Source organism: Poecilia reticulata, linkage group LG1 (assembly GCF_000633615.1).
Source record: "Poecilia reticulata strain Guanapo linkage group LG1, Guppy_female_1.0+MT, whole genome shotgun sequence".
Taxonomy (NCBI): domain Eukaryota; kingdom Metazoa; phylum Chordata; class Actinopteri; order Cyprinodontiformes; family Poeciliidae; genus Poecilia; species Poecilia reticulata.
The window spans coordinates 33,250,395-33,275,163 of record NC_024331.1 but is presented as its reverse complement, the minus strand read 5'-3'; the positions used below and the strand labels follow the sequence as shown (position 1 = coordinate 33,275,163).

The 24,769-nt window shown below is 37.9% G+C and overlaps 1 protein-coding gene across 3 annotated transcripts; it reads left to right on the top strand.

Annotated features, from left to right (window-relative positions):
* The first annotated feature begins 6,040 nt into the window (after positions 1–6,040).
* Positions 6,041–23,641, top strand: LOC108165719 (uncharacterized). Of its 3 annotated transcripts, XR_001776065.1 has the most exons (6): positions 6,041–6,289; positions 9,894–10,169; positions 11,523–11,635; positions 11,886–11,993; positions 20,284–22,023; positions 22,608–23,641. XR_001776065.1 is itself a non-coding variant. In XM_017302035.1 (5 exons), exons 1-5 carry the CDS (start codon positions 6,250–6,252, stop codon positions 20,430–20,432), a joined length of 831 nt encoding a protein of 276 aa, XP_017157524.1. In that variant the 5' UTR covers positions 6,041–6,249; the 3' UTR covers positions 20,433–20,995. The 3 variants fall into 3 exon arrangements, 2 of the variants coding, with proteins under 2 accessions (XP_017157524.1, XP_017157509.1); XM_017302035.1 differs by lacking the exon at positions 22,608–23,641 and having other exon boundaries at positions 11,523–11,780; positions 20,284–20,995; XM_017302020.1 differs by lacking the exon at positions 22,608–23,641 and having other exon boundaries at positions 11,523–11,795; positions 20,284–20,995.
* Positions 23,642–24,769: the final 1,128 nt, after the last annotated feature.

The following is a 24,769-nucleotide window of genomic DNA, read 5'->3' as shown; positions in this document are numbered from 1 at the left end:
TACTTAAGTAAAAGTACAAATACACACTCAAAAATGTACTCAAGTAAAAGTCAAAGTACCACATTAACATTTTACTTAAGTAAAAGTAAAAAAGTGCTGGCTTTTAAAAATACTTAAGTATTAAAAGTAAAAGTACTTGCTGAATGCATTACCTAATCGCTAATATCATTAAGTGTGCCGATTGTATTTAATTTTAATAGAAATTAATACATCAGAAATGGCACTTGTACTTCGTTACTTCCCACCACTGAAAGACGTAATGTCAGCATCTGTGACCAGAGCTGCTCTGATCGTCTGATGCTTAACAGCAACAACAACAAAGTTTGGAGGGAAAAACTCAGAGTGTTAAAACACTAATGAAATATGAAAAGTGATAAAAACTCAAGATGTGATGTGATGACTGTATTTTTTTATTATCTGTTACTTTGAAGTCAGATTTTCTCTTAAAATACTTTTTTCCAATAAAGAAAAGTGACTTTTCTGCTCAGATTGATTTTAGTTATTAAATAATCAGATTATTTAATCTGATTGATTAAATAATCAGATTATTTAATCTGATTGATTAAATAATCAGATTATTTAATCAACAGTCCAGATTGCTGGACTGTTGGCGCCCTCCTCTGGCTGATATGAGGTATTGCACCTCATTTTAAATCATATTTCTGGCCCTGATGAGGTGAAAACATGTCAGCCAGTGAACCATGAGGTCCGCCTCCAGAACCGGGCTTGTTTGACCCGGTTTCACCAACGAGCTGGATCAGAGAAACAGACGGAGGACCTGATGAGCTTTGGGCTGAATCATGTTGGATGAAATCTGTTTTTCTTCTTTTAAATAGTTTCATTTGCTTCATATGAGCCTGAATCGTTTCCTGCAGAGCAACCAGTTCATGAAGCTCCACTTTCTGGACCTGCTGACGTCATCAAAGCGTCAGACTCTGAAGCTCTCAAAGGGACAGTTCGCAGATCAACCAGTAGGTGGCGCTAGTATCCTCAGAGTTCAGACTGTGGTTCTGTTTCACTCCTTCCTTCATAAAATTGTAAATTAAATATATTGAGTTTATTAAGCCAATTATACCAGCAGAACCAACGAAGGCTCCAACAGGTGATCGTTACCATAAAAACAATTTACGTTGTTGGGAACCCGGGTTGTTTCACCTCTGGAACATTTTTTGCAGTTTCTTTGTGATACCAGAACTATTTCACTTAAACATTTAATTTCCTGAGATATTGTCAGTTTATTTTCAAGCAAAACTCTCAAAAAGAGCCGAGGATTTATTAGTTTTGATACGTTGTGCAGCTAAATATGGACACTTAGTTTTTTTTCTTTTAAATTTTTCAGGTTTGCATTGTAACACCTTGTGATGTTTCTGATGATCGTTGTGCTGATTACCTTTCCACTGGATCCAAGCACCTGGACCAGCTGACCGGTACGGCGTCCATCAGTCCACGGTCTGCCGGATCATCACAACGTGGACTAACTTTTTATTTACTTGGTTAAACTATGATCTTGAAACCGGAGCACCAGATATGCAAAAATCTACCTGCAGACTTTGTTGACTACCCTGACACTGCAGTCATCCTGGACGGGGCTGAGCCGGACTTCCTCTCCTCCAGAGTGATGAGTTTTCATCACCAGTAAAGGCAAAACAAGTCTGATGTCTGATTAGCTGCTAGGAAGTATTTTATATATTCACTGTTCATTTTGCTATCCTGTTTGTACCTACAATAAAATTTAATCTCTACATTTCACAAACCTTGTTTTCCCATTTCTGTGTTTACGTTATATCAAGTATTTGCATGTAGATCAGGAATTCAAGTGAGATGTTAAAATGCAACACTTTTAGGTTATACTAGCAAAGAAATGTATTAAGTAATATGTTGTTAGTCATATTATTTAATATGCTGAATAAGGCTGGATGATACAAGATTTTCTTTCATACCAGATTTGATTTTAATCGATTCTTCCTGTCCTCAATTTCTATAATAAAATCACAGACACACAAACAAAAAGCAAGAGTTTGTCATTTTCTTGAACGATTGTTCATTAATCAGCGGATTATTTTAACCACAACCTAAATTAAGAGCAAGACAAACTAAATATGGAGAAAAGGGTCGCACTTAAGGGTTAGTCGAGGAAACGGGGTTCAGCCCCAGAGTGGTGCCACATCTACAGTCTGCACACATAAAAAGCACTAGGGCAGTGTTTTCTGCACAAAAAATAAATGACCCATTCCAAATATATTATTTTGAGTTTAAGAAGAAATAACATTTTTAGATAACAGTCAACACTGAGAGTCAATCCCAAACCCACAAGCTCAAACCTCTCAATAGAACAAAGAATAGGTCAAACTTAACATGATTTAAACTGCATATCTTTCAGTTCATGTGGAATAGAAAAGTAACATGTCCAAACGGAGAATACTTCCTGTCAGCCCCACCTTGTACATTTGTTTATTCAAATAGTCGCCCTTTCATAGACTTTTGCAGAGAATTTGACTTGCTCAGTCGGCTTCAGTTGGTCTGAAACATCCTGATCCAGGAGCAATCAAGTATTTTCAAAATCTGTCAAGTCTTAGAAAGGCATTTTGCTTGACTATAGGTTTTTTTTTTGTCAATCTGAACTGGATGACAGGTAGGATTGACGTGGACAATGTGCTATTGGTTCTTAATCACCATATGATGGATAATAATAAAACGGATTAAATTTTAACTGGACTTTAATTTGGTTATTATTTGGATCCCTTTGTTTTACAAATCGTCTTGAGATTTTTGAGAAGTGACATTGTTAGGCAAAAAGATTTACAAAGACAGAAATCCCAAGAATTAGTCTCTTTAGATTTATTACTTGCTTGACAGCAAGTAGGGGAATATACTGAGTGCATAGTCCACGGGTCAAACACATTCTAGGACAAAGAAAATAACTAATTTCATCATAAACAGTTCCTAACGTGTGTTAGGGTGGTTTCCCACGCCAGCAGAGCCACCATAGACAGAACAATAGTGTTTCTTATTCTTTCAACGGTCCTGTTGCAGTTCGTTTCTGCTACAGGACATGAACTTATACACATACCACGAAGAGTCATGTGTCAGTTTCCACTTCAGCCATCCACATTCTGAAACCTGATTCTAAATAAATGACATAAAATGATGAAAATAAACATTTTTCCAACAGGCTCTATACAAATAAACTCAGCCGAATTAAATTTAAAATAAAATAAGCTTGGAACAAAGATACACTCAAAAAATAACTTGTTCAATTTACTTAATATAGTTATGTTAATAATGTCCATGAAACTAAGATATGCTCAGAATATAAATGGAACTTAACTGCATTTAGTAAAACTAATCAAAAATATTTTGCAGCTCCAACCTGACTTTAGTTAGTGAGGCAATCACTGAATGTTGGTTTACTTAACTAGTTTTAATTGATATAGCAGTAGTGGTCTCAGACTAACTTACTAAACAAAGATATGTCAACAACTGCCAGACAGTGTAGTTAAGTAAAAATGAAATCACACTCCTCTTGTTTTGTGGAACAAACATTTATTACCAATAAAACACAGCAGCACAGGTAACAAACAAACTGCCAACATTTTATAACACCTTCCAGCTTTAGAGAGAGAATTTGTAGCCATTTTTGTTGTTCATGAAACAACCATCAAATGACATTTATGAGGCTAATTTTTGAAACCCTCAACGACAGGAATGCCACATGTCTTTATGATAACTACCTCTCTCACTCATTGTTACTCTGCTGGATGATTTAACACAAACTAACACTTAATGAATACATAAACTAGAGTAACAGAAACAGACTAATTACTAGAACAATGCTAAACAATTCACAGAAATGATTAAAAGTGAACATGAATCCTACTCACAATCCCTCACTGAAGTATACATTGATGAGTAGGAAAGGGGTAGGACATTATAAGATATTATATCTTCTACCTGCTCCTTTTCGAACAGAATATAACATTTGCATGTCACATGGGCAGAAGAATTTGTTTTACATTTTCATTTCTTACGTTTGTTTCATGCTATTTTATTTTGTTTTCTTTTTTCTTGATTGTCTTTTCTGTCTGTTCAAAATAAATAAAATAAAAAATAAATAAAAAAGTATATGATGTCTGGTTTCAGTTACTAAATCAACGTTTTCCATTGTCTTCACAGTTTTCACTAAAGAGCAAATCAGTAGGAAAAGTTGGTCTATTCACACCCATTAATACTGCAGTTAGCTACCATAAGGATATGGCAGGAGACTTATAGTATTTGGAAAGAGCAAAACGTTATTTTTCTGTGTGCTGACTTGTTTTGCACTGCTTCACTGAGAACAAAAACAGACCTGAACAGAGTTTTATTATTATTTGCTTTAGATAATTTGGGGATAAACTGTAAGGATGAAATATTTTTAAAATGTCACTTACAGAATACAATTTGTGTCTCGTGCTTAAGAATTTGAAGAGGTGTAACTCTTTTTTGTGAAAGACTGAATTTTTTTAAATAAAGTTTTGTTACTTTGGGAATAATTATGCCCAAATAATAATAATCATGGAGAATGTTTCTGTTTATGACTTCAACTTCTCAGTTACAAGCCACAAATACTATTACACCAAAAGTATCTTCATAAAAACGACTGTACCACCTGACAGAAGAAGCTCGTCTTGTTAATGTGTTATGATACAGGACTTTGTAAAGGAGCAGTTTGGTTGTTGAATTCACTCACACCTGTAATGTTACATTAAAAAAGCTGTATTTGCAACTTCAACAAGTCAAAAAATTAAGCTAAACTTACAAAAATTTGCTATGCTTGAAATTCCAACAAAGATATATCAATCAATTTGTGCATAGATCCATTTATTAAGTTTGGTATTTCCCTGAGTTACATTTTTGAGTGCAATAAATGCATTTTTTCTATCATTTGTTAAATTAAAGTAACCTAATCTTTTTCCTATTTCCATGATAATTACTTTTATCACTGGAGACCATTTTCAATTAAATTTTTAAAAGAAATTTTCCAAATGGTTACAATGAAACTGTAAAATGCAAAAAGCTAACCTGACCTCCGTTTGTGTGTGTAACAAGGCGGCCTTTTGCGGCTGGATTTTATGGTGAGGAAGACTACTTGAGGCAGATTCAGGTGGAAACAGCAGTAGATTTATTCACAGCATCAACACACAGCACTCAATCTCAAGTCCCAACCCTTTCACAGGTGAAACTGCAGGCTTAAATAGTCTCAGCTGTGTTGGACTCAACCACCTCCAATTCACAGGGGGATCTCGCTTAGCAAATCTCCACTCTTTTAAATAAACTACATTTTATTAAATATAAACATTAAAATTGACTTTTTATAGTTATAGTTAGTTAGTTAGTTAGTTATAGCTACTTCCTATTTTATATTTTATCTTACACCAAATGAAACACCACAAAAAACCCATAAACAATTTCCTCCCCCCACTTTTCAATGGCCTCTCCCAGAACCTATAAATGGTGTCTGGACCCCAGGGTAGTATTCGTCCAAACACCCTGGAGAGGACACAGAAAAGACAGGTGAGTCACTCAATATCAGCACTCCACACTTTACAGATTATGCACACACATTTGCTCAGTTTAACCCACCAGTAGCTCATAGCTCTGAGTAACAATTATCCTCCCTTCACAGGAAACCACCTCACTTGTCAATGAGGAGCAGCTGTGCATGACTAAAATCCTCAATAAATACAATTAAAACTTCTCGTGTGCAAATTATTTATGTGCAAATCTCTGCTTAAAGTGCAGTGCTAAATAAAGTGCTTTTAAAGTGCAGACTTAAGTAAAACAATCCCAGTAATGAAGATCTCGTCATTACAATGTGCCTGTTTTCTAGAATTCTGTTGCTGTTTAGTTTTCTGACTTTTGTGTGCCAGACCAATCCTGCCTGAGAATCAGTTTTCTTCCTACCTGCTACTTCCTGGTTTGCCTCCAGAGAAACGTGATCAACATCACAGTTGGAAGAAAAGTGTTTTGTAATCCTCACAAGGAATGAACGCCTGGGGGAGCACTGAACTCCAATCGAAACTTCTTTCAGCCTCTTAACAATTTTATTACTTGTGCTTTTGTACTCTGCATGACAAACTAGTTATGCAACACTGCCACACCTTTTCCTCCTTTATATAGTTTGTCTCTGCTGTTCACCAGCCTCAGTCTGAAAGCCACATCAGACTATTGTATTTGTTCATCGAGTATTCACCTTATTTAAGGACAGGAATAATGACGATGAAGGAGATTGCTGTTCTTCTTCTTTTTTTAGGTAAGTTATAAACTATTTATCTTGTCTTCTGTTAGATACTTTAGAATCTATATGTCTCATCCAATCTGAGGCCTTTATGCTACGAGCTGTGGATCTAAAAGTAGAGATTCTAGGTTTTTCTTTGGGGGTGGCCTTTTGGCTTTGTCCATCCTAAGTTTTAACCCAATCCCTAAATTTTGGGCTTGCTTAGTCTGTAAATATATTCGGAATTGCTTATGATAACTTGGATTTATTATCAAAAAATCATACTCATCTAAATCGGTCTTACAGAGTCTTCACTTGTATCCCAGAGTAGAATATTATTGGCAACCTCAAATGTATAAATGCCATACTGGTTTATTTAACAAGAACTTCCTGCTGTGTAATATTCTCATTTCATTATGAAGAACTTTAGTAGACGTAATTTAAACTTGTGTCTAATATGATAGTAGAATCTGATCTCTTAACTCTTGCAATCTGTCAGTCAAACAAAGGGAGGTTAGTATATTTTGGCACATTATAGATGAAATGGCAACACTTAACAAACAGGCCATTTCCAGCTCTGGGAGAGCTCTATGTAAAACACACTATGCAAAAGGATTACTCATGTCGGACTCATTCTGGAACTTTCCAGGTGACACTCCAGTCCCTTCTGGAAATACTTGGACTAATTGCACAATACAAAAAGAATTGATCAACAGCATAATAAACATAAGTATATGCAAATCCTAATACATAGAGGAACATCTGCTTTTATCTTTGCACTGGTAAATAGCTGGGACAATAATCTATTGTCTTTTTTAAAATTTCTGTTCATCTGAAATGGTTGAGACAGTTCTTTGGGGTTCTGAGCTGTCATTGCCTGCTGCGGTAACAACAGAAACACATCAGATCCATATGCACTCTAAGCATTTTCAAGTCAAAAAACAAAAACAAGCATTCACTAGTCTGTTTTGATCTACATCTTTACTTCTTTCTGCACATTTTTTAGATAAAGCAATCATAATCTTTAAAATCTTTTCCCACAAATATCACTTTTATGCTGCAATATAGGAACTAGAAAAAAAAACTGATAACCCTGTTCAGTTAGTGTTCCAACTCAGCTTCTTGTGGCTTTTTTTGTTTTACAAAGAGTCCAAGCATATTTGCAAACCTTTAAAATTACTGCATGAGAGAAAATGTAATGTTTTGGAATGGGGATGTCTTCTCAAAATCTCAGAGTTTTGGGAACCTTTTTCAGGGCACAGTGGGACCACAATGTCAAAGCATTTCCAGGGCTTAATGCTTCAACTGACCAAGGTTTATATAGAAAAATATTCCGATTTTATTTTGTGGTTTTAAACCCTTTTTATTGAAGACATAAAAAAACAGAAAGTTATGCCTTTATTTCTCACTATCTGTTCTCAGCTCCCACTCTGAGCTGGTCCACTTGCTCAGCCCCTCCCTCCTGTTTCAAACTCTTCTAATTAACTAAAAGTTAGAGTTAAATATGAATGAGATGTTTGCTACCTTTGACAAAAACGCTCAAATCTATGAAAGCAGTGTAGTAGTTTTGCTAATGAGGCAGCTTATCATGATTCAGCCAAAGTAAGAAATTAACCAACTGCAGTCTGATTTTTATTATTAATGTGGTTCTTCTTAGTGAGCAGTGAAAGTAAATGTTTACATGTCTTTTGTTTTAAATATTTACTGACTGGAGGGTTTTATGTTAGTGCTGCAGAGCTACAGCTAACAGCTAGCTCCTCCCTTCAGCAGCTCTAATGGACCCTGTGCCATTCAGCAGAGCAGCTGTTGCTCCTCCTTCACTTTGGACTGAACCATTGTTCTAACAACGGGGGGGGGGGGGCTAAAAATTAATTATTATTTTTTTCTGAGATAAGTGGCAGATTTAGTTTGTTCTTTGTTTCTTTTGCCTTTTCATATTGATATTTAAATGCAAACGTTTCTTCAATGACTTTTTTTGGGGGGGACAATTCTAGACTTTTCCAATATTGGGGGGGTTAATTATTTTATTAGTAAGGCAATTTTGCAAGGGTGGGAGGGGGGCGATTTGGGCCGCGTTTCTCGTTTCATTTTTACCCAGTATGCACATTGGCTAAACCGTGAGTCAAACAGTCACTGGGACTGACTACTATATATTCCATTGAGGGACAGTAACTTTAACGTTACATACACCTTCCTGAACAGGAGAGGGCGTACTTTCTCTATAAGCAGACATTAAAGTGACTTGAAACCATTCCTCCCTCCCTGGCACCTCCAGACCCGGGCCCCCATTGGGGCACGGGCCGGGGGCAGCTCTGCTCTCCCACCTGTTCCTCCCTTCCCCCTGACCCTTCACCTCCCATCTACCTCCAACACAACATCAGTGACCTTTAATTACAGTTACACATTTTACACCATTTCCAGTTCAATGTCAAAATCACATTTATAACCTTTTAGTTTCTCTGATTCAGCATTCATTTATAATATTATAACCATTACTTATTAGTTACTCTTATTATAATCTTAATGTAAGTTATTACAGATGTTTTCTGAAAAGAAACCAAAAATAATCCATCATTATTTGATACCAAAGTTACAGTTGCTTGTTTTACTTGTATTTCCACAAGTGTTAAGTATCCGTATAAGTAAGCCAATATTAATTGAAGTATTTTACTCTAGGTCTTACTCAATTACTCAAAATGTTTAGATTTTGTTTGTTGTTAAGTTTTCTTCTTTTTTTTTTTACTTTTATACTTTGAAATAAGCAATAGTCTCAACTATTCTTATACATATGCAGGCTGGAAGCTTACTTCCTCTTTCTTCAGGAAACCTGCTCTTCCTCAGGCTCAATGGTCTCAACGGTTCATAACTCTCTCTGTGTCTGACTATTATTTTTTATGATTAAATAGAAAAAGAAATAGAATTAAAGCAAAGTTTACAGGAGACAAAAACAACACACACAACCAGATTGATTTGATTAAAGTCTGAGTCTACTATTGGGTCTAGATGTTACTTGTGTAATTAATTTTAAAGGTAACTATTTATTGTTACTATTTAAACTTTCTATCATAGGGAAGTGGATGATCTCGGGTTTTCTTGACAGGTGGATGAATCGGTTATCACTCCTGTCTTTATTGAATTTACCTGCAATGACTTTCTAAATCCAGCAGATGTCACTGTAAACGACAAAGAATCGCAGTCTCAGCACAGTATCGTCGATACAGGCTGGGAAATGTGCCACACACCCAGTGAGACCTCATCTGTCCATCACTAGTACACAGTATAGGGAGAACGACTGCACTTTGAATCAGAATAGGTCTGCCATTGATAAGCAGTCTAAAACACAAGTTAATCTATTTATAAATAGCTTTTTTCTCATTCCAAAATGTTTCTAGACTGTCCGTGCTGTGTGCTGGAGCCTCTGTGTTGATTGTACGTACTTACTGTTTCAAAAGCCCATTTGAGAATATTTCCAAATTTAAATATAATAATTATTCAACTTCTTTGCTTACTCAGGCATATGCAACATTAACTATTTTTATGAATACAATTCTTAAAAAGTGTTTAAAGAATAGGTTGACATGAATGTTAGTTTTAAACCCATGTAAGTGAACTGACTCTTGCATCTGTTTATGTTTTACAGAGATTAGATTATTTGCTGCTGAAGTACATAAGAATCTAACAGGAATTGTTGGAGAAAGAATCCCTTTTGATGAGCCTGTGTGGAAGCAGGCAAATTTATTACATGGGGTAACAGTTGTTGCAGAAATCAACAAGGGTGAACTTGAGATCTTCTCAAGTAACATTTCCTGGAACAATGAAACTAGACTCTTCATGATCACCTTGCAGAAGAATGACTCCGGAATTTATACTTTGCATACATCATCAAATAATGTGACGTACTATCTCAAAGTTTATAGTAAGTAACATTTTCTTATTACCATGTGTCATTAATTTATCACTTATTTAGCACTTGATGTTATAGTAGAGATGTTAAATCAATGTAAAAACTTTGATCCAACAACATGGTCAGTGATGTCTGAGTAGATTTTAGTACTGTTATGGGTCTTCAATAAGTCAGGATGATGATCTCAACTTAAAATTTAAGACAATAAATGGTGGCTCAGTCAAAACAAATACATTCTTGTGATTAGGGTCCCGCTTCAGAAATCAGGAAAAGTAAAAGTCTTGTGCAAGTTCTGGGGTAACTGAGGTTCCTGGGTTTTCAATTTCAGAAACCCAGATGGCCGTTATCCTGAGTCTCTCTCTTTCTACCTGTCGTGTGGTGTCCTGCTTGTTTCGCTGTGTTTATTGCCCCTTCCTTACAGTGAAGAACAGCTCTCAGCAAGGAGCTAGCTCAAGTTGTTCACTTAAAAAACAGATAGCAAAATGGGACTCAGCAGTTTTAATATAATAGCTTGGCCAACAAAAATAAGGTCTAAAAACAAAATAAAAATGAAATAAAAATACTTTTCACACCTAACAGATAGCTCCTCACTGATAGCTCAGTGTACAGTCTCACATTACAGCCCTGCATTCAATAACTTGCCAAACATGAGCCATGGGTCTCAAAAGGTTTAAAAACACAGACTGAAGCAAAAAAGCCAGAACTTTTAGCCACAAATATTTAATTAAAAATGTCTACTGCGTTTCTGTCTATGCCTCACTCTGACTCTGCATCATGATGTCTCTGCATAGGATTCATGTATTTACAACAGTCACTACACATAGTAAAATGCAGTATCAGAATGTGAACTAACTGAAGATGAAAAAGTATGTTTTTAACATACAGAATAGGAGTATTAATAACTGACTTGCAGCTGTACATTGGATGCATAAAGATAGCTTATATTAGAGCCAAACAGAACAAAATCCACTCACAGGCCACTATCTGGAGAAAGATTTCACCATATAAATGTGCAGAACATCAGTGGGGTATTACACTGCAGCTAATGATCATAACTGCAGTGACATGATGCTGTGTTGTGCCTTCAAAGTAAAAGCATGTGAGTTGAAGACTTCAAAATCAAATATCTATCTCAACTGCAGTGAAATTCTTGTCTGGGATTCTTGCCTGTCTCAAATATTGAGGGGGGCATATTCCCCCCACAGTCCTCTGGTTTCTACACCTCTGTATTCAGCTCTGAGTATATAGATGCACAAATAGTGGATATATGTTTATTAATATTTACAGAAGCAATTAATTGAATGTTTCTCAGTTTTACTGCTGAGCGGAATAAATTTCAAGAATGTAATGAGTCTGTCTTTACAGATTCACCACCTGTTCCTAAAGTGAACACACTGAATGTGAGCTCAGACAACTGCATCTTGCAGTGCTCTGCGGACAAAGAGGCGACTCTCCGATGGTATAAAAACGACAAAATGGTAAACGAGAGCGGATCTGCCTACTCTTTAGACACTACTGTGAAGAAAGAGGACCAAGATATCAATTATATCTGCATGGCATTCAACCCAGCAAGCAACAAGACTCATAACGTCAACGTGAAGGAGACATGTAGCTTCAACAATAGTAAAAACAGTTATTGTAAATGCTTAAGATTCCTTGAAAACATAATATTTGAAATAAATTTCAAATATTTATTTCAAATATTGTGTTATTTTTTCTGTTTAACAGGTTTAAAAGATTGGACTGTAATTTTAATCACCGTTGGGATCGTTGGGATCATTGGGATCATTGGGATTATTGCATTCGGTCTCTGGATTCAGCTAAGAAGAAATAAAGGTAAGTGTGTCTTTTGATACTGTTACTTTCAGTTTTCCCCCAGAGATTAGTTTTTTGTGTTGGTGTCTTAGATTCTACTGTATTGCAAATATTTTTTTAATTCAATGTTTATAGTAGAGGCAAATAGCTCCCCACCCCCACCCCCCAAAATACACCAGTTTTCATTGAGGGTCCAGCATTTTCCATCAAAAAGAACACATTTACTTTATTTTGTCGTTGTTTTGACATACCAACAGATCATGATATACTAAAGATTATGGGGATAAATATTACATTCCATATCAATGTCTGCTTATTAAAGAACAATACAGTGACGTAACCTTAAATTACTTAAATGAACCAGTAATTAAATTTTGGGCATGTGTTGGAAGAGTGGTCATCTTTCAATCAAAAAGATTCTGGTTCTCTTCCCAGCCTTTTGTCACTGTGGCTCAGTGGTTAGAGTAGTTGTCTTGTAATCAGAAGAATATAGTGCAAAGTACTTTGAATGGTTACAATTTTGGACTGGAAAAGTGCCACATAAGTTCAGTCCATTTACATGATTGTGAGTGTGTAAATGTTTTACACTACTTGAGTACTTGACTGGTTCAAATCTTTCCTAAAGAAAGGGATTTCTTTTTGTCAATGGGCTGCTTAAACATGAAGTGGGATGGGCAGACAGGTAACATGCAGAGAAGTTATCAAAGCAGAGCAGGACATTATTTGTTCTGTATTTTCATGTCTGTCACATCAACAGTACATGTCACAACACTGAGCAAAATAAAACACAGATAATGTTAAAGCCAGTAAAATAATCTTTCCCTTTCAGGGCCTACTGGTACAAGACAGATTTGGGAGGGAGCCTCTATACAAAAATTCACCTTAGGCCCCAACATGGCTAGGTCAGCTGGTTTTACTGCTGTGTGTGCTGTACAATAGATGCTGAAAAATCTACTAGAATGAGGAAGATGAAACAAGGGTGGACATTTCAGCAAAACGATGATCCCAAACATATAGAGAAGATAACTCTCAACTGGTTTCAGAGACAGAAAATAAAACTGCAAGAATGGCCCAGTCATTAAATTGGATTAAAATTTCAATTGAATTCAATTGGATTCAATTGGATTCAATTGGATTCAATTGAAAATTGAATTCAAGTAAAGTGAAGTTTCTTCAATACTTTCTTCTTATGTTTTACATTATTACACATTACTTAGTTTGAACTTATTTGTTTTGGTTCCCTTTTATATATGAATTACTTGCTGTTGCCAGTTGCCAACAACTGGTAAAATTTTTTATGCCAATGGCACCTTTAGAAATGTCTTCTATGCAAAATTGTGATGTGTTCAAAACTTATTTTATCTGCTGTATCACTTTCTCCGCTACCATTGCTAGAATGATCATTCGCAACCCCTCCTTCTGCTCACTGATTGGCCAGGATGAAATTAATCCTGAGAAATGGAGCTCAATGGGAGAAATCCCAGACGGAGCACTGAAGGGAGATGAGAATCGATTGGAAATGCGTAGAAGGCAATAGCCAGTCTAGAGTCACCCAAAAGCAATCACTGGTCATGCTGAATCTGGAAGCTTTTCTTCCTAAAGAAGTGAAAACAGAAAGTAAAGCTTGATTAACAAAAATGTCAGAGGTTAACGTTTGTGATTTGTTCTGGTTAGTGAAGCAGACTCTTGTTCTCTTGAGGTAAAAGTCAATTAATGTTTGACTTAGAATCAGCAAATAAAACTCAAACTGCTAACATTCTGCCCTGCACTTGTAATATGCTGAATATTCATAAGGTACCCTAGGATATAATGAACCCTGTTCCATAATCTTTGACCTGGGATGGTCTGAAGTCAAAGGATTGTAAAAATTTCTTTCAATAAGTCTCATAATGGGGGAGTTGTGGCTCACTGCTGCAGTCACTGAGAAGAAGCAGCAGCACCTCCCAACCCCACTAAGGGACAAGGGTGTAAAGAAAATGGATGGATAGTTCAATTGTGTTGATCAGATATCTGAGAAAATATCAAGATCTGCAAAATAGAAATAGGCTGTGAGGTGCACCTTGTGGAATGTCTCAGGTTAAATTATAAAGGGGATTTAACATTTTTTTAAAATAATACAATTAAATAGCTGCATATTTATGTGCCATAGATGAAAGCTACCTCTAAATATTGTATTTTTACAAAGTTGTAGAATTAGGTAGAATGCCCTGTAGTTTAGGTTGACACTAAAGAGAGAGCAATTCAAATCAACTGAACTAAAACCTGCCAGCCCTTTTATACACCAGCTTATCCTTGGAGGTACATGGAGTTCATAGTCAGCGGAAAACAGAAATGCACGTTTTTCTGGGAGTAAGATGGAGGTCCCAGAGTAAAGTGGTTAATAGTAAATAGCCTGTATTTGATTAGCGTGTTATCAAGTACAGAGGACTCCAAATTCCTTTACACTACAGTCATCCATTCACATGTTGATTGTGACATATTACTGAATAGTAGCAACAGCTGCCCTTGGTCACACTGACGGAGGCAAGTCTGTCATTTACTGACACCTCTTTATTTGACTGGCACCACCAGAAGTCAAGGTGGGTGAAGTGTCTTATCCCAAGACAAGACAAAGGCAGGCAAAGAGTGGGGTTGTCCCCTGATTGTGTGACAAACTCTTACCACCATTGTTCTCTATTTGGAGTTAACACATGCAAACTCCAAATGGAATATCCCTTTGATGGGATTTCAATTCAGCTGTTTCTCCCTACAAGGCACTGGAGTTAACAACTGTGGCACTGTGCTATTTAACATATATTTCTATAAATATATATAATAAATTGATAGAAATACATTTAATATTTTCAGAAAACAGAACATTTACTTGCCTCATATGTGTCCTTTTTTTGGCTTTGGTCAGATATCTGAGCCTGACCACTGCTGCAGTTAGTGCAATAAATACAACTAATTTGATGGCAATTGTAACTTTCCAATCTGTCAAAGACAACAAATGACAGTAAATGTTATTGCTATGCTGTTTCTGGGTATTACACTGAAAGAAAAACATTTTTTAAATAAATCTTACATTCTCCAAGTTGATTGTTGTCTCCAATTTCTGTCACATGAAGGCCACAGGAATCCCTTACATTTATATGAAGAGTCTTGTTCTCTGCAGGGCTGGCAGCTACACATGTGTATGAGGAGTTTCTGTCCTGTTTATGTACACTAATCGGTAAATGTAAAGTAGAACTGCTCTGGTTTACTATTTCCTGGTCTTTGATCCACAGCAGAGTCGTCAGTTTGTCCACAGAACAGATCAACCAGCAGCTGTCAGAGCTCAAAATCTGGGTCTTTACTATAGGTGTTGGAGCAGAGTCTGCAATAAAAATAAAAGATTAGTCTTATATTTTAATTTTTTCTATTTTTATGAGAAAATTGAAGAAAAGTATTCCATATTATATTATTCTTTGTAACAAAGAATAATATGCTTTCCTTTGCCATTTTTCTTGTAGCAGTATAACAATTTTGCATTATACTGTTACCATTGTTTAAAATTCTTTTAATGGGGAAACCATGAAAAGTGCCTTAGTGGAGTAATCAAGATTTATGGATAGAAATAGATGAATCAGCATTACAGTGTAAATTTATCCCATGTTATCTGATGATTTTTCCAATTGGAAGCATATAAGTAGTAAAGAGAATTGGTCCAAGCACAGAACCCTGAGGTACTCCACAAGTAACAATGAAGTGCAAAGATTTGTCGTTTATATGTTTACAATGTCAGACAGATACAATTCAAACCAGCCTACTGATTTTCCCTTGATACCTACATGTTCAAGCTGTTCTAAGAGAATATTGTGGTCAACTGGATCAGAACCAGAATTGAGAGTTGGCCAAACTAGAACAGACAAAGTCCATTATTTAGAAGGAATATCCTTTGTAACACAAGGGCATTTTCAGTGTTTTTATGAGCTCTGAAACCTTACTAAAACTCTTCAAACATCATTATTATTTAGTTGCTCACAAACTTAATTAGCAACCATTTTCTCCAGGATTTTACATCAGAAAGAAAAATTAAATATAGGTCTATAAATTATTAAGTAATTTTGATTGAGAGAAGGTTTATTAATCAATCAATCAAATTTTATTTGTATAGCACATTTAAGCAGCAAGGCATTTCAAGGTGCTTTACATGATTATAAAACAAAATAAAAACAGCATGTGACATTGAATAAACAGTAAGAAAGAGGAAGAGATTTTGGAAAAAAAAAAAGATAAAAGAAAAGATGAACACGTGTAACACAGGTATTATCCAGGCCCCGTCACCTGACAGGACAAGGTCTCCAACCTTGCAGCACCAGGCTCCGTCCACCTGTCACGCAAAGTTTTGTGCTAGGACTTCGCCATCCTACATGGATTTTTGTGCACTATTTTTACCTGTTAAGAGTCGAGAATTTACAGGGTTTTTCTGTGCGCGCAATGACCCTCAGTCACTCGCCACTTTTACATAAATAGATAAAAGCATTAAAAACATCAAAGATATCAAAATCTGCACTCTAACCTTAATTTAGCCATAAGCAACTCTAACCAGGTGGGTTTTAAGTTGATTTTTAAAGGCTCTCAGTGTTTCAACAGTTTTACAGTTTTCTGGAAGTTTGTTCCAGAACTGTGGTGCATACAAACTGAATGCTGCTTCTCCTCGTTTGGTTCTGGTTCTGGATGCAGAGCAGAACCAGAACCAGAAGATCTCAGGGGTCTAGACGGTTGGTACAGTAATAACAGATCTTTAATGTATAGTGGTGCTAAACCGTTCAGTGATTTATAAACTAACATCAGTATTTTAAAGTCTATTCTCTGAGCTACAGGCAGCCAGAGGAGGAACTTTAAAACTGGTGTTATGTCACTATCTTCCTGGTTTTAGTCAGAACAGCAGCAGCAGCTTCTGGATCAGCTGCAGCTGTTTGATTGATTTATTAGTCAGGCCTGTGAAGACGCTCTAATCCTGGAGATGTTCTTCAGGTGATAGAAGGCCGACTTTGTGACTGTCTTAATGTGGCTCTGAAGGTTCAGGTCAGAGGTCATCACTCTAGCACACAGCACCCTCTTAGTTTGCTTCACCAGTGCTCAAAAAGGCACCATATCTAATGCCTTCTCTACCTAGCTTCCACATTCTCCAGTCAGGCAGATTTCAGAACACGGCTACAGAGTAAACCTGTAATCACATTAAGAAGCACAACAGGACCGCCGACTGACAATGAAGAGCTGTGATTAAAAAACTCTTTCCATAAGACTCAGGCAATCAAAATGTGAGGGCCCCTACTCTGTGGTCCTATGTGTGCTATGTGGCTCATAGGCGTAAATCCCTTGGGGGCGGGAGGGGTCCGGATCCCCCCAATCTTGGAAAAGTCTAGAATTGTCTCCCCTCCTCCCGGTGGGACCTGAACTCCTCACCAGGGAGGCGTCCAGGAGGCATCCTGACCAGATGCCCGAGCCTCAACTGGCTCCTCTCGACGTGGAGGAGCAGCAGCTCTACTCTGAGTCCCTCCCGGATGACCGAGCTTCTCTCTCTAAGGGAGAGCCCAGCCACCCTGCGGAGGAGGAAACTCATTTCGGCCGCTTGTATCCGTGATCTCGTTCTTTCGGTCATGACCCAAAGCTCATGACCATAGATGAGGGTGGGAACGTAGATCGACCGGTAAATCGAGAGCTTCGCTTTTTGGCTCAGCTCTCTCTTCACCACGACGGACCGGTACAGCGCCCGCTTCACGGAACGCCGGACCGGTACAGCGCCCGCTTCACGGCAGACGCTGCCCCAATCCGCCTGTCGATCTCCCTTCTTCCCTCATTATGAACAAGATCCCCAGATACTTAAACTCCTCCACTTGAGGCAGGACGACCCCCCTGACCCGGAGAAGGCACTCTACCCTTTTCCGGCTCAAGACCATGGCCTCGGATTTGGAGGCACTGAGCCTCATCCTGGCCGCGAACCGCTCCAGTGAGAGCTGCAGATCACGATCCGATTATTATTGTTGTTGGGTCATACATTTTAACACGTTTTGTTGATTTTTTGTTGTTGTTCTTTAATAAAGTTATGAACGTTTTAACCCAGTCACAGGAGGACGTGCTGCTCTCAGCGTCCTGGCGGCGTTCAGTTTGTCACCTAATGCCGAGATCGACTCAAAACCTTCCGCAATCGACATATTGCACCTCTGCGTAAAGCATGAACAGTTCAGAAACAATATGAAATGGGAAAAAAGTTATTTATTAACTGATTAAGTCGTGTTTTAGATTATTCTTGAAAAACTAATCAGTCACGGCTGATTAGAGGGTGAACTCACGGCTCACAGTGAACTCGTTCATGTTTTACAGCAGACAGCCGCTCCCCTCTCTTGCAGGTACTGCATACCCCCTCTAAATCTTTTAGGGCAGTGGTTCTTAACCTTTTTTGAGGTACCGAACCCCCCAGTTTCATATGCGCATTCACCGAACCATTCTTATTCCTCCTCCGCCACTACGCCCGGTATTCTGATTTAGTAATGTAATTATTTTAGCTGTGTTACCACACCCACGCCACTAGAGGCAGTAGCAACCCCAAAAAGATGCGACTAAGGAGCAGATTTAGACTATAGAATTTGGTAAAAAGAGTGGAGCTCCTTCAATCAGTTTTCCTCCGCAGCTCTGATTGGCTAAGCAATGTAACGTGATTCTCTGCAGCAAGTGATGGCACGACTTTACACAAGTGTGTCTTTACCTCCGCGGTCGGCAGAGGCTCCACCGAACCCCTGGGGTTTGATCGAACCCAGGTTAAGAACCACTGATTTAGGGGTAGCAGTACCCTGCCTTACCCCCTTACTGTCACCCCTGGGTATGAGACTGACAGTGGTCCGTCCCGCCCCTTTCTGTTTGCTGCAGCTTAGTCCTTCTCCAACAGCCTTCAAGAAAAGACAACTACTCAATTACCCACTGAGCAAAAGTCACCACAAAATCATAACTGCTGACAGCTGAAAAAATCAATGAGCTATGACTCTATTAAAGTTGGTCAACTGGACTGAAAAGAAACCTAGGATTATTCTTATATAGTCAATGAAATATAATTATAAAAAATACAATGTTAGCTTGGCAAAGAGTATTTTTTTTCACATCAAATAGGACTTCTCTATATATGAAGGGCACCATTTTCTCTCTATTTTCCTGGTGTTCTGCTTTAGAGTGTGCAGTTCTGGATTAAACCAATGAGCCAACACCTTCTGGATAATTAGCTTCTTTTTGAAAGGGGCTACATTGTCAAATGCCACACACAATGAGAAAGTAACACCACCAAATAATCGATCTAATTGTGAGGAGTTATATATTTTGTTTCCATCTACGGTGTCATGGGTCATGTTTTTAAGATGCTCACTGTCTCAGAAGTGTATCATTCAGTCAAGCAAAATACACATAAAGCATACATCCCTGGGGGTTTACTGAAAACTTTTGATTAAAAAATGAATATCTATTGTTTCATACCAATGTTGAGGTCAGAAAATACTGTCCTCAACATTGATATAATCTCTTAGACAGGATAAAATTATTAGAGCAACATATGAACTGCTGAGGTTAATAGAATAACACAGACAAGTAGCTGATTTGTTACCTTCATGGTGAAATGTGACTCACCGTACACTGTGAGATTATAGGATGTAGTAAAAACGCGTTCTTTTTTAGAGTCAACAGAGTAGATTCCTGAGTTGGATCTCTGCAGGTCTGTGATACTAAAGAGTCCAGTGTCTTTGTCCCAATGAAGTTTGTCTTTGTAAATATGATCTCGAATAAGATTTTTTCTTTTAGTCACTGTAGAAATGATCTTTGTTCCATACAGAAGGAATCCTCTTTCTGTCACAGGATCAGGTAAAGTGATGTTTCCTCCAGCAACTCCTGCCAGGTTTATCTCTTCCACAGCAGCTGAAGAAACTATCACTGCAGAACACCAACAAAAACTGATAGAGTGATTGTGATTTTAACATTTCTTTTGGAATGAATTCAGGACAGAATTTCTTGTATTCCAGAATATGTCCAGAAACTTTACAGTTAAAGGGCAAATGCTATGAAAACTATGAACTGATGATCTTCAGACAAACACTACGCAGATACTATAGTATATAAAATTACAATAATGCCGAAGGCTGTAGCACTCCACACTGTTATAATATATTTTATTAGGAATGTAAAATTCTTCAAAATATTCAAAATGAAATTAGCAGCACAAAGTATTAACTAACCAGTGTTAAGTTGGGGTGCAGAAGTTACTTACCAAAGAAAAACAAGATAATTCTCATCTTCATCCCCTTCACAGAGGTGAAATGTCAAAGCTTCTGCTCCTTCGAAGTGATTACAAGTTGTCCGCAAAGATGCACTGAGGGCAAGAGGGACGATAAAATTCAAGATGAGGATGAATACAACGCCCATGAAGTTACGCCCCTTACAAACAGCAACACCCCCTGAGGCAAGTTACCTCTCCTCTCAGCAGCCCAATTATATTCAACAAGAAGTGTCCGAAGCAACGCGTACTATGCGATTATAAAAATATTGATGGCGAAACACGGCGTTGAATCCCAGCGACGCATCTGCGAAGAAAAAAGGCGCGGACGAGCCACGAGTGTGTCAGATTGGCTAAAGTTTTCATGTCCTCAATTATTGAGGTGGCTTGCATCATATGTGATGTGAATAAATTTTGATGCGTTATAACTTCCTGTAAGAATGTCTTTTTATTAAACATACTGTTTATTTAATCTAAAGAAAATGAAGAAAAAGCAAACTCACCTCTGTAAATCTATTCACATTTTTTTTACCTTCTGATGCGCCCTCTGTCTTTCTGTTTATCTATCTCTCCATCTCTCTCGCTACATTGTGTATGTGAGAGACTTTCTATCTAGCTCTAGAGTGTAGACAATCAAGCAATGAGGATACCATCTCCTGATATCCTTTTTGCAGAGCAAATCTGCCCTGGCACATGTAGGCAACCATCTTCTCCATATGGTTTGCCTGAAATGCAGGGACAGGACACAATAAAACAAGAAGTGTACATGATTAAACGAAATGTATGTCAATAGCTCTTCAAACCTTTTTCTGACACATATAAATGAAAGTAAAAAAAAAGAAAAGACAACCGCAGTTGAAAATACCAGAGAAACCAACCACAGGATGAAGCTCTCTTTAAACCTGCAGCATATAACCGTTTGGACGTAACTAACGGAAATAAAGTGCTGAGGTAAAGAAAATCTAAACAGTTAAGTTTCACTGCCGCATAAAAGTGGAAAAAGTTTTGACTGGCCATGACAAAAACCAGGAACAAGTCTCTCTGAGGATGTTTTGAGATATCTGAAAGTGTGGATTCTAAGCCCTCTAATGATGTCAAACAACATAGAAATCAAAAATAAAAAGAACATATGGCTATTTGAATGTTGGCACTTTGCAAATAAGATTAATGAGAAAACAGCTCAGAGTTGCAGAAGAATTGTCTTCTGCAAGAAGACACCCCCAGGTGATGAGTGACCTGGGGGTGTTAACAAAGACTGTTCATTTACATTAATTTGCATTAACCACCCCCGCCCCCAGCATTGACTGTTCACAGGTATGACAGGGAAAGTGAGGAGACAAAAGTAAGCTTGTTCCTGGTTTTCCTGAGGTGTCGTATTTGATTAGATTCAGTGCGACTTAACGTGTCTGCATACGGCCTCCAAATTAAACGTCATTCATTGCTGTCGGTAGGTTATCCAGAACTATCTCGGTAGTTATGACGCTATATGTTTGGGCTGCTAGAGGAAAATAATGACCACTTTTTCCAATTCTATTTACCTGCCAAATGTTCACAATTATTCCTGCCATTAACTGTTTTTTTTCTTTTTCCGAGGTATTCCTGGAGGACTTGTTTTTCTTTACACCCGAGTTTATGGCAACATATCCTGACTCCATTTCTGGCAGAAATTTGAATTGAGCTTTGCTTATCCTTTAAACGCTGCTCAACATATTCTAGGATTCAGTTACTGGAAATAAAACCCAGAAGATTCAAGGCCCAAGGACAAAATAATAAAAGGTGAGTACCCACATCAGGCTAAGTCTGTGTCTGGAATCATTAGCTGCTTGGCCAGCAGCTTGCAATGTGTTGTCAATTGGTACATGTTAGCTCAAAAGATGGGTTACTCAACTCTGGTCCTGAACAGGCTGTAGCACTTGGTCTTAGAGACTGGTGGGAAAAACAGCTGCACTCAGATCTTCAGTGTTGTTTGACTGGTAACTCCCCACTGGCGATGGATAGGCTGCTTCCTTGTCTCCCTCAGGGGCTAGCAACTAGCATCGGGTTGTCGATGGTAATCTCAGGGAACCTGGATAATTTTGAACACAGAGCTCTGGCAGTTTCAGGGGTGATGGTGAAAAGAGGAAGCCATTGTCCTGGTTTGGGGGTTTAAAGATTCCCATGACATCACATGTGTGTTTCCCTCTCTGGCCTGCTGTCCTCCCTTTCACCCAGTCTCACGTAAGGCCTTCTTGGCTTTCCATAGTCTGGGTTTACTCTGGTGATAAAACAGCTTCTGTATTTGTATCAGTATTCATCACATTACATCTAATCTAAAAGCAGGACTCACTTCAGTCCTATCACTAACTGGAAATCTCTTACAGACATGTCATGTCAGCCCCATCTTGAGATGAATATGGAGGGAATGCTGGCTACTCGTACCTCTTCAGCAGATCCAAGTAGGAGTCACCATCCAGGACTTCTGCACTCCATGTCAAGAGAAAATAAAGGTGGAGGTGGAGTGAAAGTAAATGGTACAGTTAACTGCATACATATAAAGATGCCTCCACCACTTCCAGCCCCCAACAAAGACTTTGACCAAACAGGAAGATGAATCAAAAGCACAAGTATTTTTCCGTCTACTTTAGTTTTCCTCTCTTTTGTGTTGCGTAGCCATTGCAGTGTCATTCATTGATATTTTTTGTAGTGGATTACTTTAACAGTTTTAGTGGGGATTGTAGTAGAGGCAACTTAAACACAGATGATTTACACTTATGACTGTTAATTCTCACTAAACCTTATGCCTAATGGAATATTAGTTTAGACTTAAATCCAGGTTGCTCTGAACAGAACATGCTCATTTTGTGCCAAACTGTTAACCATAACCTTAAACATGGAACCGTATCCGCTCCTGCGGGAGGAGGGATGTAGAGCGTCTTTTTCCTGTGAATGACAGCCACAGGTTTTTTCGGCTCTACACAAAGTGAGCACAGACCTGATGCAACAACAAATAGAAAGTATTATTAGTTGTTATTGGAAAGTGTTATATCAACTATCATCCTTGTCACACAGGCGGTGTTTGTTTTCACACCTGCTTTTAGATGTAGATTGTTGATCCACTTTTCTCCTCTTTTTTCAGTAAGTTTTTAAAAAATTATCTCTCTTGTGACCAGCTACGTTCGAAATCTTTCTCTCCATTAGAATGGTTGGAGCAACCTTACAGGACTCAGACTTTAGGCATTTTGATGCTGGATCAGAAGAAATAAATGGACTGCATTTACTTCCTGCCCTCCATGTGCATTGGGTGCTATGTCATCTGAAACCCAGCAGTACTTTTGAAGCATGTATTTATTTAATTTTGTATTTCTTTATTTATTTTTAAAAATCAGTGAGTGTTTCTTGAATTCTCTGTATGGACAACTGTCTAGTTGTCATTTTATTAAATCCCGCTGCTGTCATCTGTCAGTCTTTGTTAATGCTTTGTTTACTAAATTCAGCCTCTACATTAGTGCACTTTTATGTCTTAATTACTTGCAGTAATACCAAGGGTTTTAACAATAGCAGATTTTGGATTATTTTCTACATATTTGATAATATTTATCTGATCTAACCTTTCTTGTCACCCTGGACATCACATAAGACATTCAAAAACACACTTAGTCCTGGGGAGGTTTAGAGATTACAAATAAGTATCTGCATCAATCACCTGGGCTGGATGGGCCAATTTTTTTATCAGTCTTGGCTGCAGTTGGAGGCCCATATTTGATCCCCAGGCCACACTTTGGATACCTCTGTCTTTTACACTTGAATCAAATGGATAAACTACTTTCCTAGCATGCAGAGCTTTTAACTCATGTATGTAGAAATGGTGTCCAACTGACCCCACACACATAAAACTTGTATATTTGCCATAGTCCTCTAGGATTGCCTCAATCCTTGCACGCACAAGGGTTAACTGAGCTCCGTGGAGCTCTGCTAATAAGTTAATATTGGAGCCAGGTGTGCTGAAGCAGAGACCTCTTGGCTAGAGGATAATCTACAATACTCAAAAAGGAAAAGTGTAACAAGGCAGCCTTTTGTGGTTGGATTTTACAGTGAGGAAGACTACTGGAGGCAGAGTCAGGTGGAAACAGCAGTGTCTTTATTCTTCACAGCATCAACACAGCACTCAATCTCAAATCCCAACCCTTTCACAGGTGAAAAGTCTCAGCTGTGTTGGACTCAACCACCTCCAATTCACAGGGGGATCTCACTTAGCAAATCTCCACTTATTTAAATAAAATACATTTTACTAAATATAAACATTAAAATTTACTTTTTATAAATATTCTATATTTTATCTTACACCAAATGAAATGACACAAAAAACCCATAAACAATTTCCTCCCCCCACTTTTCAATGGCCTCTCCCAGAACCTATAAATGGTGTCTGGACCCCAGGGTAGTATTTGTCCAAACACCCTGGAGAGGACACAGGTGAGTCACTCAATATCAGCACTCCACACTTAACAGATATTGCACAAACATTTGCTCAGGTTAACCCACC